Raw genomic sequence first — 18,664 nt, forward strand, 5'->3', positions numbered from 1 at the left:
CGCCTTGTCTAGCAGCGGGGCCCAGCATGGTCATGGCGGATGGCCCGAGGCACTTGCAGCGCGGGCCGGTCCGGGTGGGGTTCTACGACATCGAGGGCACGCTGGGCAAGGGCAACTTCGCGGTCGTGAAGCTGGGGCGGCACCGGATCACCAAAACGGAGGTGCGGCACGGGGCGGCGGGAGCGTCCGAGGCGAGGGTTCGGGAGAGGAGCTGTTTACGGACTGGGGCGGCTGCAGTGGTGCGACCCGGGACACCCAAGAGGCCGCGCCACTCGCTGAGGCGAGCGGGCCCGGGACCGGGAGTCAGAGCTTGCCTGGGGTCGGTGAGCAGTGAAGGAATCGGGGCCAGGTCTCCCTGACGCCAGTGCTGCACGTCTGGAACCCTAGCCCGGGGCACTTTAGCTTCCCCTACGCCACCCTCGATGTCTGCACGGAATTTCGCCCAGAGACCCCCACTCGGGCTGTGACCTGGTCTGTGGCCTCCGCTCCGGAGCCCAAGTTCCGCGTCTTCCCCGCTTTCGGCTGGGGGTGGGGAGGGAGGGGAAGTCTCGGAGCTCCGGGGCTGCGAGATGAGAGATGTCGCCTGCCGAAGGAGAGAGACCGCCTGAGCTCGGGCTGCGCGGACAGGGATCGTGCTGCCGCCTGACCCTAGCGTCCTTCTCTGCCCAGTGAGGAAGGGACCCCGGTAGTCGGGAATACCCAGGCTGCCACTGTCCATCTTCTCGCCCTCCTTTTGACCCTCAGGAGCTCTCATTTGGTGCCTGGGTAGCTTGATCTCTTGCCTGAGGTATTTCCATTTAATACTCCAGACAATAGAACTGGTTAAAATGGTCATCTCTGCATTTGCACAGACGGTGCCTTGGTGTTTCTTATCTGTAGGTTGTTCCCTTACCTGGTGTGCTTTCTGGCTGTGAGTTCGCGTTCCTAAAGCCACGTCAGATTGCCTCTACTCTAGAAGCCCTCAAAATCTTCTTGACGGTGCAGCCAGCCTTCCCCCACCCGCTGCACGTTCTCTTGCACTGCACATATTTCTCACAACTCTCGGTTCTTACCTAACCTGCCCCCCCCCACCTCCATCGCCTCAAGCTGCTCTCCTCCTCGGGGTCTCTTTTTAAGACGTGCAGAGTAAATACCTTGGGAAAATGACCTAAACAAAACCATTCTTTAGAATAAAACAGTACTCTTCTCTACTTGATTGTAATTGACGCTGTAGTTTCCCCCCTTTTCAGTTTTTTCTCCCAGTTTTCACCTTGTTCCCTTTTCTCCCCCGTTAGTGCGAATGAATTAGACTTTCAATGGAGAATAAAGTAGGACTTTCAATGGAGAATAAAGAATGATTTGTGTAAGGTGAAGAACATTTGAAAACTTGAGTGATTTTCATAGCGTTTCACTCTGTACTTAGAAGTTTTGCTTAATGTCCATTTCCAAACGACGGAGAATGACAGGTCGTTATTTCATGCTTTTTGGCTTTTCCAACTGATCTTGAAGCAGCCCAAATCCGACTTATTTGTGATGTCATGACAAGGTCGCAAACTTTCCTCTCACAGATTTACTAGTGTTAGCAATTTAAATAAGTTTGCAAGGTAATATGACTGTGTTTAGCGACATTACTGAATATTCTGGCTTAATCTGATCCCAGCATTTTTTAAAATGAAGTGGTTCCATTCTTCTAGAGTCACAGCCAAATGTCATGCCATTTCCCTTAAGTTATATGAAAAGAAGTCACTTTAAATGTGTATTTTTATGAGTCTGTTTAATGGCTGTCTAAAAATCGAGTTGCTGAGAGACTGCAGAACTTTGAGCTCTTATTTGATTGATTACCAAACTCATTGATCCATATTTTTCCATTGCTATTACTTACATTTCGTATTGGTATTACTAGCAAGATTTAATTGTCAGCTGTTATATTTCAGGTCAAATTTACTTAGGATAGTATCCATTTAAGAGCTGCTTAAGTGGAGTTGATGGTAACTGACACTTTCTCTTGAGCCTGAAAATTCAAATGGTGTCCCTTTCAAACTGATATATTTTAGGGAGCTAGGGGGCACTGTGGAGTAATACCGTCCTTTGGCTATTAAATAAACAGATCAAATGCACCTGTAATTGAAGGCACAAGTCAGATCTGGAAAAAGCATTCAAATAGTAAATTATGTGTTTTGTATAAGTGTGTAATGTGATTTACGTTAAAAGCTAAATTTTTACAGATTCTATCATCCTTGTGCTTTCCTAAAGAAATCATTGATTAACATACAAAAAGGAACTATAAATATAAGATGGGTGACTGGGAACATTTGTGGTAATTTGGTTGGATTAGAGACATTAAAATAGAGAAGGGTGAGGGAAATGACCTGGAAATTGCTGAACTGAAAGGTTTTTGTAGCTCTCCTTACACTTACAAAAACACTGTGTGGCCTTTCATAGGTGAAGTGCATAAAGACTTGTTTTGTAAGTGTACAGATAAAATTGTTTCTTAAAGTACTATTTGTTGCTAATTTTTTTAAAGCACCAGTTTTTATCTTCTTTATTTGCTGGATAAATATTTGTGAGCTTGTTGCATGGAACTACCTTAAAAACTAAGATGTCCCAAAAAACCACTAAAATGTCCGGAGAAAATGTCATCATTTTACATTATTTTAGGTTCTCATACTCAAGTACAGTAAGAACCATTAATATACTTATAAAGAAAACCATGAAAGAAATATGATTAAACTTACTGCTGATTGAAGTTTCTTCATATGCTATGCTTTAACTTCAAGAGGTCTTTTTTTCCAAGTATGATCCTGAGGCAAATTTTAGGGCAGTTAGTTTAAGTGAACAATTGAATCCTTTTACTTTTAACTGACTCTTTGTCTCTTGGTTGGTATCATTCCAAAATAATATATTTTCTACAGAACTTGGAAGATCCAAGTCTGGTTTTCTTTAAAAAAAATTTTTAATAGCAAAGATCTTCACTTTGGTCTTACCTATCAAATAGCTTAACATTATGTAAGAAATGTAATTACATCATCTGAATCAGTATTTCATATATTAGATATTTGTGTGAATTTTACACACAAAAGGGAAGGCAGGTGGTGTTAGAATCTAGCTTCCTAATATAATACTTCATAAAAGCTTTGTAGTACTGGTTTGTGGCTTATGAATTAGAGAAGCTAATTTTACAAAATTAGCATAATGGGTAAGGATAATAGCATTTAGGCTATTAAACTATTTTAGGCATTAGTGGTTACTAGTTTAGATTCTGTGAGTGTCCTTGATTAATGTTTTATTTTATTAATAATACTATAGTAGGAAATAACTTTTTCCTTCTGACTATAGTTTTTTTGCCTTAAGTAAAATTCCAAAAAAGCCACTTGTCCCCTTAAATGTTTGTTTTTTATTAAATAATATTTTACTGTAGAATACTATAGTACACTAAAAAATATAATTCTTTCACCAGTGGGAGTAAACACCCCCCCCACACACATACATGCAAAACTCTAATACTGAGGATTGAACCCAGGGCCTTCACAGTGTGGTACATCTTCAGCCTTTTTTTTTTTTTTTTTACTATTTTAAGACAGGGTCTTGCTGAATTGCCCCGGATGTGCTTAAATTTGCAGTACTCTTGACTCAGCTTTCCAGAGTGCTGGGATTATGCACATGTGCCACCATGCCTAGAGGCAATAAACTATTCTTAATGTTATATCATATTTCTCTCTAGTCTTTTTAAATCATTTTTTCATAAGTATCATGTGTTACACATATGCAAATTATAATCTTTTTTCCCACATAACTTTAATACCTCAGCATTTTGCTTTCTTATGTGACTTTAAATAACATTTTAAGTAGTTGGAGTGTTTTACCTTGTAGATGGGTAAATGGGTCCTATCTTATTTAATGATTCCCTTATTATTGAATTATTATGTCCTTTCTGGTTTTCACTTATAAATAATTGGCAGGGAGCATTTCTGTATATATAACTGTGTCTGTATTTTAAATTTTACTAGGAGAGAGAAACTACTGGTAAATTCCTAGAAGGGAAATTATGAGTGAGAAGATATTTTTACATTAAAGAGTTATGTATTTTAATTACCAAATCTATCATGTTGATTATTGAAAAATTTAGCTGTATAGACAAATGAAAAGAATTACCCATAATACCATTACTCTGGGATAACCATCATTATTGTTTAAAGAATATTTAGACGTGTAGTACATGGGATCTTAGAGCTATTTCAGCGGTTCTTTTTTTGTTTTTGGTACCGGGAATCAAACTCGGGACCTTGAGCTTGCAAGGCTGGCGGTGGAACCACTGAGCTAAATCCCCGATCTCAGAGGTTCTGAAAATTATCTTATTAAAATGGCATGTGGATGTTAGGCTGCTTACTTATACTTAGTAGAATGTGGAATGCAGAACTGATATGAAGCACGTTCTGCAAACTGCTTTTGTTCACAGAAAGCTTTCTGTGTACATTTTGGGACTTTTATATTTAGGCATACTTCCTAGACTACCTTAAAATTTAGGATTTTTTAAAAGCTTTCCAAAATGGTTAAAATTCAACACTGCATTTTTTTTTTTATAGCAAGGGTAAAAACACAGAGAAGGGTGTATTGCACCATGACTATAATGTGTCTTGAAGAAAACTTTTGTACCAGGGATCAAACTTGGCACCTGGCGCCTGCAAGGCAGGCAGCGGAACCACTGAACTAAATCCCTGGCCCAAGAAAACTTATTTTTAATGCATTGGATTTTATACTTTACTTTAAAATTTAAGACCCCTCTCAGTAATCTTGGTGCCAATATTGTACTGGAAAATATTCTAGATTTCAAGAAGCAGTTATACTATGTACATCAAAAGGACTCGTTATCAAACACCTTAATCATAGTATTTGTATCTAGAGCTATGTATGATCTTTAATTGTATATTAAAATAGAAATTATATTTGTCACTATGTATATATGTATATATATATATGTATATATGTGTGTGTGTGTGTATATATACATATATATATATATATATATATATGGGCTTTATTATAATTATTCTTTTAGTTTCTTGGCACCCCAGACATACTGTGATTGGCAAATTATTCTACTAAGTATTGGTCTTGTTTTGGGAGGGAGAACAAATGTACAAAATAAGAGTTGTGTAAATTTTTATATTCTGAAGAAATTTTTAACTTTAACAGAGTTTAATGTGTTCTGATTTTAAATCCTCTGGGAAAAATCTATCACAGTATCAGGCAATTAAGAAAGCATTTATTTGGAAATAACTGAAACTGGCTTCTCTTCTTGGATTCACATGACATTTGATTTATAGCCCACTGCTGATTGTAGATTCATTTCCTTGGAGACAGAAGGAGTTCAGAATTCCTTATGATACTTTCTTTCCTTTTTGGTGTACCTACTACCTCCGGCCCCCTTTCTTCATTAAGTTTATTGGTACATTTTAGGTACTTTTTAGGTATACAGTACAGTTACATTCATCATTGGGAACTTGTACCTATACATAATGTATCTTGGTTCTTATTTTTTTCCCATTCGTCTTCCCTCCCTTAAAACCCTGTACCCCTCCTATTTACAAAGACTTTGTTTCCATTTTTTCCTCTCTTTTTTAAATGAATTATTGATGCTAAAGTTTCTTTCTACAGAACATTTGTGAAGAATGCTTTTCCATCTTTTTGAAGAGAAATAGCCTGTGTATTTAGTTTGAGATTATTAGAAGATTAAAAGACAAATTTGGAAATTTCAGAAACTCTTTAGTTAAAAAAAAAAAAAAAAAAAATGTTTATTTTAAACAAGCCAGGCAAGGTGGTATATGCTTGTAATCCCATCACTCAGGAGGTAGAGCCAGAAGGATCACCAACTGTTCAAGGCCAGCTGGATCTGCATAGTGATTTCAAAGCCAACCTGAACTACATAACAAGACCGTGTTTCAAAAAGTCAACAACAACAACAAAGATACATTAAACAGATTAAGATACATTTTGGATGGATTAAACAGGGAAATAATGGTAAAAATGTTTAAATTCTTCCTTATAGTAAATGTAATATTTATATGGTTTCCTCCAATTACAGAAGTTGTGGATGTTCACTGTAAACACTGAAAGCCTAAAGAAAAAGCCTGAGGAAGAAATTAAATATCCTTAATTCTGCTTCCAAAATTTAAGACATTTGGTTGATATCCTCTTACAATTTACATAGATACAATAAAATTGATGTCATCTAAACATATAATTACCCTCCAGAAAAGGAGTACCCATTCATTTTTATGAGGAAGAACATAAATTTCCCAAGAATGCTACTTCTTAAATTTTTCCCAGTTTGGTAGGGGGAAATAATATCCTTTGTTATTTATTTATTTATTTATTTGTACTTGTTTTTTAATTCATAAAAATTATATATTTTCTTTGTTATTTTAATTTGCATTTATTTGATTACTTTGGTTATAGTATTATGTGGTGACAGTGTGCATTTCTATTAGGAATTATTTGTTTCCTTAGACTATTTTTGTTTTGTTTTTTGCAGTAGGGTATCACTATGTAGCTCAGGCTACCCTCAAACTCACTATGTAGCCCAGGCTGGCCTCAGACTCACCATCTTCCTGCCTCAGGCTTCTGAGTTCTGGGCTTACAGGCACACAACACAACACCCATTGGTTGATTTTTAAATTGCATTGTCTTTTTTGTTAAATTGTGTAAATACTTTTAAAGATAGGATTTTTTTTTTTTTTTTTTTTTTTTTTTTTTGGTATGGGGAGTCAAACTCAGGTCCTTGTGCTTATGAGGCAGGCAGCAGCTCCACTGAGCTAAGTCCCCAGCCCATAGGTAGGAAATTATTTGTAATCATTTCTTTTATCATCTTATAAATTCTCAGTTGGATAAATGAAACTAACATTATAAAGACAACCTTACCATTAAATTTTAGTTTGAAAAATGAAAAACAGTCTTTAATCCATCAGGGTAACAATTTTTACTTCTGCTTACATTTAATTGCTTGTCCTTGCAAATTTGTATTTTATATACTTGTGATCTCATATCTGTTGTTTTAAACATTCCATAAGCTTTCTATATGTATTATCTTCTTAATACATGAATCAAAATTATACAGGCCTATTCTAGGAAACTTAGCAGAAAAGTTAGTGTTATTATAAACAACTTTCATTTTTCTGTTTTTTTAATTAGAAAAGTAATGCTTATAATTGAAGACAAATTGTACCAAGAAGTGTAAAGCAGGAAAATAGATCCATGATCCTTTTACCCACTGATAAGTTTGTCATATTTATATCTAGTTTTTCCTGGTCCTTTTCCACTCTGCAACTCTTATTTTTTCTATTTAATTTTTTAATTTAAGTATTGCATTACTAAACAGAACTATTTTTATAATACTTATAATATAAACAACCATAATTTATGAAATTATTTCCCAATTTCTATTTTTGTACTAAAAGTAATATTACACAAAAATCTTTGCCATCATTTCAGACTGTTTCTTTCAAATAATTTCTTAGAAGTAGACATCTCAGGTTTGCTTAATGGAATAGATGATTTTTAAGGTATTTATTAAAGACCACCAAATGACTTTCCAGAAAAATTATAACCTCTTTTATATTGCTACTAGCAATCTATACAAATGACCATCTCATTACACTTTAGTTCACAATAGTACTAATATAGTTTCTCATTCACATTTTCCAGAATATTTCTGAGATTGAATATTATTTTATTTTATTTCATTCTCCCCATCAAGCCCCTTGAGGTTGAATTTTTAGCAGTACTATGTGATATTAATCATTCTAGTGTATCCCCTCCCAAACTAGAGAGGAAACCTTCCTTCTCTTTACTAGTAGAAGAAATTAATTTTTCTATTGCCATAAAAATGTATTGCCTTATTGTTTTTAAGAATATATGTATAGTTCAGAATTAGATATTTGAATAAGTTAGATGAGCAATAACAAAGAGATCCTTCAGTTTTTAGACTTTCTTAGCCCTCTTCACTTTCTTGTGACCATGCAGATTTTGTTGTTGGTACTATGTTCATAACTAAGTAGGAAAAGGAATGCATAGAGTAAGTTCTCAGAGATCTTAGTTCATACCTATCTTTAAAATGAACTATTGAAAGTTGGGCATGGCAGTGCACACCTGTAATCCCAGATCTCAGGAGGCTGAGGCAGGAGGATCACCATGAATTCAAGGCTTGCCCGTACTACATTGTGAGTTCAAGGCCAGTTGAACTACTACATAAGGAGATCCTGTCTCAAAAAAGCCTGAAATAAATAAATAAATTGAACTATTGGAACACAATCTTTCTGTAAATTGGGGGAATCCCAAAATACCAATATTTTTAAAAATAAAAGTTAATTCATCTTGTTCACAGAAATTGATTAAATTCCCTGATAGCAGAAATCAGATCTTACTCTTTTTTTTTTTTTTATCGCAAGCATAATTCCTGGCATATCGTAGTTGCTGTAAATATAGTATTTGCTCATTAATGTTTGACTAGTAGACTCTTTGAAATGTAGAAAGATGGAACTTGGACTTAGAAGGCCTGAAGTTTTTCCCTTTAGGACCTTTGTAGGTTTTGTGTCTTGGTTTGGGGGCACATTGGGCTAAGGATTGAACCCAGGCCCTTGTACATGCTAATTCCTGACACCTTTTAAAACTCATTTTGATCAACAGTAGGTGTAGTACTTCTTCCATATACTTGACAGAATTGAGAAATAAATGAGATAAAATATAATAACATCTTGTAAAATTAAAAAGCAGTATATTGTTGTGAAAGTTATCATCATTGTTACAGTTCCTGAAGTTCTTGGTAAAGAGCTCCATTGAGTATGGCAAAGACTCATAGCTGACCACTAAAACTGTCTCTCTTCTTTCTGGGCGTACAACTGGACTATTTCTGTGCCTCCCTTTCATTTAGCTGTGGTCATGTGACTGCATTGTAACTGATGGATGGTCAGAAATAATGTACATCACTTCTAGGCCTGGTCAATAAAAATCTCCTATTGGGACCCTGCCAAACTTTTTTTTGGCTATAATATAGACAGTTTTCAAAGTAAGTATGAAAGCTGCAATTTAAATATAGAAAAGCCTCTTTGAACCTCATGCCTGCTAACTTTATCCATCTGATTCTGCTACATGAACAAGAAATAAATTTATGTTGTGCTTGAATCATTTTGAACTATTACATTTTCTGGATCTACTTGTTAAAGCAGTTAAGCTACATCTATTATAAGGAGCATGCTAACACGTGCTCCACTTTTTCTTTATAGAAGCATAATTCTCATAGAAGAATTACAAAAAAGAGTGGCAAAGTGATAATTATATAGATTTGTGGGCATACATAGTTGGTGGCTCAAGATAAAATTGAAGAGAGAACTATCATGAAAATTTTTAAAGAAAAGTTAAATACTAAAACTTAATTGGATGTTTTTCATTTTTAATATTTGTAACGTATTTTTTAGTTTTTCACTATTGAAGCCAAGGTTTCAAAAAAACTACAGCAGAAGAGATATCTCTGAGTATTACTTTGCTTTAATTTGTATTTTGTATGCAAACATTTTTCTTTAATGTTAAATGCTACTCAAGATATATACAATACAAATTTTCAAAGGACATTGTGCTGGGTTTTTAAATGAACAAACATTATTCCTTTCTCTATGGCTCGATTTTTTAGATTATTTGACCCATCTCATAATAAGTTTTTTGTTGAAGTAGGGGCACTAGTCTCCAGAAATTATAGGACAAGACCTTTTCTTTGATGGTAACTTCCTAAGGAATATTGAGAAAATTCAAGTATGCACTTACCTTTTATCTCTTCACCTGGAGTTGCCCAAAGTAACTGATAATACTGGATCCTACCATACTCTTAATTGGGAGAAAGAAATCTTTTTTTTTTTTTCATTAAGTTTATTGGTACATTTTAGACATATCATACAGTTACAATCATCATTGGGAACTTGTACCCTTACATGATATATCTTGGTTCTTATTTTTTCCCCATTCCCCTGCCCTCCCTTCAACCCCTTCATCCCTTCCTATTTACAGAGACTTTGTTTTCATTTTTTCCTTTTCTCATATTTTTTTCCTTTCCCTTCTTTGGGAGGAGGAAGTTTCTTTAAAACGTCTTTGGGCTTGAGGTGGTAATTCTTCTAATAGCAAGTGCAGTATTAATCAGTCTACTTATTTAACAAAGTTTAACACTATTAACTTTCTAGACTCTATTGATTATGATAATAAAACACAACAAACAATGAAAACAGCATTCACAGAATTCATTTGCTGCCTAAGAAAGGAACTGCCTCTTTTCTTCTGAGGAAATTAATTTAATTTTACACATTATGTATTGTAATCCGATTTCCCCTGGGAAGCTTAGGTTGTTCTGTGGTTACAGTTAATTTGGATAAGAAGCAAGCTGTGTATAGCATGTTAGAAATAGAAAAAGGGAAAAAATAAACATTACTGTAGACTTTAGGAGATAATAGCAAAAGACAGATAAGCTAAAGAAAACTAATTGTGTAAACAGGAGACTGAGGGAACTGAGTGAGGTGACAAGCAGAATCCTATTTTCTAGCATACCTTTTAGGAGTATTGAACTATTAAGGCACATACAATAGCTGATACTAAAAGTTACCCTGGAAAAAATAAATAAAAAGTTACCCTGAGTTTGGTGTGGGGTGCCATGCCTGTAATCCCAGCACTCTCAGAGGCTGAGGCAGGAGGATCACAAGTTCAGTCCCAGCCTGGGCAAGTTAGTGACATAGCAAGACCCTGTTTCAGGCAAAGGCACTGGGTTCAATTCCAAGTACCACAAAAAGAGAAAAAAAGTTACCCTGTAACAACATAGGGCTAAATGATATTTAGAATTTTAATAGAATGTGAAGTGCATTTTAGAACCCAGAACTTAGAACTAAATGTGAAGGGTTTCCAATTCTCTGAAAATTTTATTTAAATCAGATTGCCTTATTTTCACCCAAATATCTATTAATTTAAAAAAAAATAGTTCTTTTTAGTTGGATGAAAAATTGTGTGGTTATTGAGTACCCAGTCATTCACCTTCAGATGTAATTTCTTCAAATTATTAACCTTGGAACTTTTTGGGTTTCTGTTTAGTGATGACAGAATGAGGCCACTTTTTCTGAAATCACATTCCTTTTAGAAAGTTAAAATGTAGGATAATTGCATGAGGTTTTGTGTTTTGATTTTTAAAATGAAATTTAATCCAATTGATATTTTTGAAATGCATGAGTTTTAATACTTTATAATTCACTTTTTTACAGAAAGATATCTATATAGCTATCACTTTTCTAGAAAAGTAATATTCCAGAACTTGCCTGCTTAATTTCTATTTTGCAGGTCATCACTTGTTTTCGACAATGAGATAACTGAAACTGAAAAGAATTTTTCAGTTTATACATGGAACAAAGAAACATTATAGTTGTATTGAAGGTGAAATATGTTTTATTAATAATGTAACTTTGCAGAATTATTCTACATGGTGTACTAAAGGTACTGCCAAACAAAAGCTACAGTACTTACACATAGAAGTTTAAGAGATACTGGTTGAAGAAATGAATGAATGAACACTGAATTAAAAGTAGCTGTTGTCAGGCCAGGGATTTAGCTCTGTGGTGCTGCCACCTGCCTCACAAGCACAAGGTCCCACGTTCAGTCCCGGGTACCTCCCCTCCCAAAAAAGTAGCTGTTGTTGTAGAGGCCAACTGGCAAAGTCTCATGTCATTTATTAAATGGATTTGTAACTGGAAAATGTTAACTGTTATATACTAATTGTACTTCTTTGTGTTCTGGGATGTAGGTGGCGATAAAAATAATAGATAAATCTCAGCTGGATGCAGTGAACCTTGAGAAAATCTACCGAGAGGTACAAATAATGAAAATGTTAGACCACCCTCACATAATCAAACTTTATCAGGTACAGCTTATCCTTACTCTTTTCATATTGTTTTTTATTTTGCATCATGATTTTTCCTTTTATGTTTTTCTAATGTCTGAAAGGATAAATATTAGCTAAGTATATCCATTTTTATGTATTTAAATAAAAAATTTGAAAATCGAAGGCTAACTGGTAGCTTAATTTTTAAGTTGTCTCTCAAACTGCTAGGTACTTATTTTAAAAGTTTGTAGGGCCGGGGATTTAGCTCAGTTGTGCCAGCGCCTTTTCTCAAGCACAAAGTCCTAAGTTTAATCCCTGTTATAAAAAAAGAAAAAATACTTTAGATGCCATATCCCTTTCCTTCCCATAAAGAGATTTCTTTAAGGGTCAGGGATTTAGCTCAGTGGTTCCAGTGCCTGCCTCACAAGCACAAATTCTTGAGTTCAATCCCCATACCCGCCCCCCCAAAAAAGTTTGCAACTGTGTGTCTGTGATATACTGCTAGAAACTGCTTTTAAGTAACTGGTTTAGTTGTAACAAATGAGGATGTGGTAGTTTTGCTTATTTAAAAAGCATATTGTTTATTTTTCATGAAATACTATGTTACTTAGAAAGAATGTCATACTTTGTGATACAAAAAAACCAAATCTTTTTTTAAGGGGGGGCTTATTTCATCAGATAAAATAAATCTTTTTAAAATTGATTTTATTAAGATAATTTGTATAAAATAAAATGTGCTTCTTTCAAATATAGCCATTTTTTTTTAAAGAAACATTTTCACTGGGGTTTTGTTTTTGTTTTCTTGAGGTAGGAAGCTATATAGAAAAGGCTGGCCTCAAACTTGCTGTGTTGCCCAGGCTTACCTTGAACTCTCAATCCTCCTTAGCCTCCCAAGTTACAGAGGTTTCAGGTCTACACCACTGTGACTGGCTGTTTACTCAGACTTTTTTTTTTTTTTTTTTTTTGGTACTGGTGATTGAATTTGAGTCCTTGCACTTGCAAGGCAGGTGGTGGAACCACTGAGCTAAACATTTTCTCAGATTTTTAAAGAGTGTTTCATGCTTAATAATAATATAAAACTTTTTAAAAGTTTCTATTCATTCATATGTAGAATTTTTAAATTGTGAAATTGTTTCTAAACTGAAAGGCGTCAGTATGCTGGCCTATGACTTTGATCCCCAAAGTATGATATGTATGGTATGCTGGACTCAGTCTCTTCTGGTTTATAACACTGGCTATTAAATTTTCAAAAGTTTTGTGAGATGATAAACATCATGATCAAAATCAGCAATAAGGAAAGTAATTATACCACAGAAACTGGCTTACAAATTAGGGCCTTTTGTTCTGAGAGATCTGATTTACTATCACACTACTATGTACTCAAATAGGACAAATATTCTTGGAGTGTAATAAAAAAAATTACATCTTCTAGCTGTTATTATTGTGTCCACTTGTGTGCATTTCATAACATACAGAGTGTACTCATTGTATATTTGTGTCTATGTGTATATAAACATAAATACTTGTATGTGTGTTTATACATATATATATACATATATATCTTTAAACAATTTTTATGGATGGAAATTTGCATTAAAAAATGATTGTACACTATTGGCTTATGATATGCCTTGTTAAATTGAGAGACTATAGTGTGCGATCCAAAACATTTCCTAAAACTAGGGGTCAAATTTTATTTATTAATCTTTTTTTTAATTACTGAAGAAGATACTTTTTAGAAACTAATCATATTCTTAGAAGTCTCTGATTTTTTTTTTCTTTTTTTTTTTTTTTTTTTTTTTTAAGTTTGCACTTATGAGGCAGGCAGGGTGCCACTGAGCTAAATCCCCTGCCCAGAAGTCTCTGATTTTTTATTAAATCATAAGTTGAACTGAGGATAAAACTGCCATGATTTACTTGATAATTCTGTCTTTGTTTACACTAAATAATCAATTAAAGTTGAATTACTGCTTGGGTTAGAACGTGGGTCCTTGGACTTGGTTCAAAACTCCAGATATCTCAGTTTTTTCAGCTGGTGGGGAATAGTCCTAAACCTACATTTTAGAGCAAAATTAGTGTTTGTCATTCAATAATGACAAAAGAGTGTTACAGAAGGTACTTGTCTTGAATTTTAAAATGAATTTTCTGATTAGCCATTTCTTCTACAGAGTTTGAAAAAAATCAAAGTGGTGGCAATCCCATACTTACTTTCTGAATCTAGAAAACTAATTTCAGTGAAAGTATTTAGCAGTGGAGCTATGAAGATGAAGTTTTGAAACAATGTTTTAAAATTCTTATATTTTGTATCAATATTTTAGTAGGAAGAATATCACATTGTATTAGATTAGGTCAGCTGTAGAACAGATAAATGAAGTTCTTCTGTTTTATTACTCTCTCTCTAATTAGAGGTACCATGATAACACAAATTCAAAAATTCAGTGAAGGGTGGGGATTTAGCTCAGTGATTCTTCCGCTTGCTTCACAAATGTAAGGTCCTGAGTTCAATCCTGGTACAAAAAAAAAAAAAGTGAAGAGATATTGAAAAATTCATCTTCAAAACTTTTGTTATCTATATTAGTACTTCTCAAATTTTAATGTCTGTAAAAATTACTTGACGATTTTGTTAAGATGTAAATTCTAATTCAGTAGGTCTGAGGGGAAGCCTGAGAGTCTGCATTTCTTCCCCTTTTTTTGGTACCAGGGCTTGAACTTGGGTCCTTGTACTTTTGAGGCAGACAGCAGAACCACTGAGCTAAATCTTCACCCCTGAGAGTCTGCATTTCTAACAGGTGCCTGCTACTTCTAGCTGATGAACTGTACTTAGAAGAGCAAGGGCCTAGATTTTTCATAAAAATACTAACAGAAGGACTTATAAACTTTACTAGGTTCCAAATTATTCATTACTCTGATTCTTTTTTTTAATAGTTTTAATTTAGATAAACCCATAAAATGTGGGAAATTGCATTCCTTCTTGTCAGACTAATTTGGAATTATTTATTCATAGGTAATGGAGACCAAGAGTATGTTGTACCTTGTGACAGAATATGCCAAAAATGGGGAAATTTTTGGTAAGCTTTTTCTTTTAATTTTTCTTAATTCAAAAAATCACTGATCTGCATGAATAAAGAATTTCCTATTAATTTTTCTGCTTAAGAGTTTGTAATGTGGCCGGGTGTGGTGGTGCACACCTGTAATCCCAGCACTCAGGAGGCTGTTGCAGGAGCATCGCTGTGAGTTCAAGACCAGCCTGGGCTACATAGTGAGTTCCAGGTCAATCTCAACTACATAGTGAGACCCTGTCTCAATAAATAAATAAATAAATAAATAAATAAATAAATAAATGAAAAGAATGGAAAGAAGATTAATTAGTAAATAAATAAATAAATGAATGAATGAATGAATGAATGAATGAGTTTGTAATATGAGTTAGAAATTTTAAGTACTGGACTTTAATAAACTCTCCAGTAAGCTAAAAATAAGGAATGTAATTTATCTTACAGCACTTGTGTTAATAGTACTGCTTAATTCATCTGTGTTAAAGATACTAACTAATGATTAGGGGAGCTTATATCATGTTGTGAGAGAGATTTTCTTTCCGTTTATTTTATTTTTTACCTTCCTTAAAATATTAAACAATGAATATTGTTGAGTCCTGCTGTGGCTTAGGTATTGGGTGTTCAGTGGTAGCCTAAAAACACTGTGCCACTTGTTGTGACTCTTACAATTTAGTAAGGTGTTTGCTATAGATATAAGACCTCAAGCTGAGTCACTAAACCTCTCTGGAACTTCTTTCATTTATCTCTACGAAGAAAGTATTTGATTAATTGCTCTGTGATCCTTTTTTTGTCAATAATAAATTAAGTTCAGTTAATTCTAGCTTTTGATTAAAATACCTATTTATTTTTATTCTATGGAGCCAGAATACTGTAGGTATCTAAATATTTTTTGGTACTTAACCTAAATTTAAATCCAAAATTGTTTTTTAAACAGTTTTATTGAAGAGTAATTCACATAGATAAATTTCACCTATATAATATGTACGGTTTGATAAGTTTTAACATACAGTGGGCATAAAACCATCACCACAATCAAGATACCCATCACTTCCAAGTTTCTTTGTACACCAGGCAACCACTTCATTGTTTTCCATCATTGTAGATTATTTCACAGCTTCTGGGATTTTATGTAAATGTAATCATATAGTATGTATTCTTTTTTGGTCTTTCAGAATAAAATTGAGATTCATCCATTTTGTCATATATGTCAACATACACAGTAATATTTTTTTACTGCAGGTAGTATTAAATGAATATATTCTAATTTGCCTGTATGTGCATCTCTTGAGAGATGTTTGAGCTGGTGGCAGTTTCCAGTTATTACATCTAAGTAGCTATGAACATTCATGTACAAGTCTTTTTGCTTACATAGACTACCTTCAGATAGTATTTACCAGTTTCCATATGTTAATGTAAGAATTTCAAAATAATAAAGTAATCGTTCTGCCTGGCCTTTATGTTCCTGTCACATTTTAACATATATATTTTGTAAAATACAATAGTGTTATTTTTAACAATTATCTTTTACAGACATTTCAATATTTTTTAAAAAATACATTGACCAGTATGGTTGCCATTGCCACACTCTTTTGTATGCATGTATGGTTTATCTGTATCCTTTTGTTTAGATACATATTTTCATGTAGGATCATTTTCATTTTTCCTGAACCGTTTTCTTTAATATTTTACGTAGTTCAGGTGATGGAATCATTCAGTTTTTGTATGTCTAAAATAATCTTATTTTACCTTTTTCCTCTCTTTTCTTTTTTTTTCCTTCTTCTTTCTTTTCTTTTTTCAGTCCTGGGGATCAAAATCAGGTCCTTGCATGTGCTAAGCAAGCATTCTCACTAAACTGTATCTTCAGCCCTATCTTTGTTTTTGAAAGATATTTGCACTAGGTGTAGAATTCTTGATTAACTGTTTTGAGTCTTTTGATTTGTACGTTAAGATGTGTCACTGTTGTATTGTGTCCCTGTTGCTGAGACATAATACCTGACACCTACTATTTAAAGAAGTTTAAGTAGTCTCTGTTTTAGGATATCCAATCCATGATCACCTAGCTCCAAGGTAGAAATGTCATGGTGGAAGGGCATAATGGAGCAAAGATGCTAAGTTTATGGCAGCTGAGAAGCAGAGCAAGTGATCAGTGCCAGAGAGGAAAGGGCCAGGACCAAGTTCATGCCTCCATGAACCAGCCACCCAGGCACACCCAAAAATGTGCTTTACTAACCTGCTAGGCATTTCTTAATCCAAACAAGTTGACATATCATGATTAACAGTCACAACTATCTTCTCATTTACAATGTTTCTGAGAAGAAATCTGTGATTGACTTTTTCTTTATTCCAGTATACATATTATACCTTTTTCTTTGCTTTTAAGATTTTCTGTTTATCATTGGTTTTAACAATTTGATTATAATGTGCCTTTGTGTGATACTCTTCATGGTGCTTTTGTTTGGTATTCATAGAACTTCTTGGTCTATGCATGTATGGTTATAATCAAATTTAGAAAAATTTCAGCCACTGTTTTCTTAATTTTTCTATCCTATTTTTCTCTTGGAGATTATAGTCAAATATATATTAAGCTGTTTGAAAGCATCCCACATCTCAATGGATACTCTTCCATTTAAAAAAAAAAAAATCCTTTTCTCTCTATTTCATTTTAGGTAGTTGCTGTTTCTTTGTGTTCAAGTTCACTAGATTTTTTTGTTCATTTTTGTTTTTTCGGTTTTTTGAGACAGGGCCTTACTATGTAGTTGAGACTGACCTGGAACTCACTATGTAGCTCAGGCTGGTCTCAAACTCATAGCAATCCTCCTGCCTCAGCCTCCTGAGTGCTGAGATTACAGGCATGCACCACCACGCCCGGCACACTAGTCTTTTTTCCTGGAGTGTCTACTCTGGCATGACTCCCATCCAGTGTGTTTTCCATATCAGACATTGTACATGTTTTAGAGAAAACTTGACTAGAACTTTTTTTACATCTTCCATGACTTTACTTACATTTTTATATGCTCTAAAGAGAAACCAGAGTATTTTACTTACATTATTGAACATCCAAGAATACATTATAATAGCTTTTAATGTCTACGCCTGCTAATTTCAGCCTCTTTGTCAGTTCTTGATCAGTTTCAATTGGTTGCTATTTCTCCTTAGTTTTTCTTGTATTTTCCTGCTTCTTCACACTCAAAAGATGGAGGAGTGGGGATTGGAGGAGTTGGTTGCAATATTAGAGTGGTCAGGGAAAGCCTCACTGAGATTTGAGACTTAAAGCAGTCCTGTAGTATGGGAAAAGGAGGATTATCCAGAGGTAGCATAAATACCCTGCGGCATCAGAGTGCTTAATATGTTCAAGGGGTAACACGAAGGCCAGTAAGGCTAGGTGGAGAGAAGCAAAACAGAGGAAAGAACAGGAGTGACAGAGGAGAAGCAGTAGTAGATGAAGTCGGAAAGGTAAATGTTAGGCATGAGTGAGACATTTCAATGCTTTGTAGGTCATTGTAAATACTTAGGCATTTACTTTGAGTGAAACTAGGGAGCCATTCTTAACAGGGTGCTTTGTTGTTGTTGTTGTTGTTGTTGTTGTTGTTTCTTAGAAGAAAAGTGACTATGTCTAATTAAGCTTTTTAAAATCATCACTGTGGGACCAGGAATATAGCTCAGCAGCACAGCACCTGCCTGGCAAGCCCAAGGCCCTGAGTTCAATTCCTGGTACCAAAAAAGATTTTAA

At 34.6% G+C, this 18,664-nt stretch overlaps 1 protein-coding gene across 3 annotated transcripts in view; it reads left to right on the top strand.

Annotated features, from left to right (window-relative positions):
• Nucleotides 1-6: 6 nt before the first annotated feature.
• Nucleotides 7-18,664, top strand: part of Sik2 (salt inducible kinase 2) — a 121,587-nt gene continuing 102,929 nt past the window's right edge. For all 3 annotated transcript variants that reach the window (XM_033764320.1, XM_010610676.2, XM_033764319.1), the window contains exons 1-3: nt 7-161; nt 11,801-11,917; nt 14,883-14,946. In XM_033764320.1, the coding sequence (XP_033620211.1) occupies nt 27-161; nt 11,801-11,917; nt 14,883-14,946 (316 nt within the window). In that variant the 5' untranslated portion in view covers nt 7-26. The remainder of the gene's footprint in view (nt 162-11,800; nt 11,918-14,882; nt 14,947-18,664) is intronic.

This window comes from Fukomys damarensis, unplaced genomic scaffold, assembly GCF_012274545.1.
Source record: "Fukomys damarensis isolate Sample0158 unplaced genomic scaffold, DMR_v1.0_HiC HiC_scaffold_16, whole genome shotgun sequence".
Taxonomy (NCBI): Eukaryota; Metazoa; Chordata; class Mammalia; order Rodentia; family Bathyergidae; genus Fukomys; species Fukomys damarensis.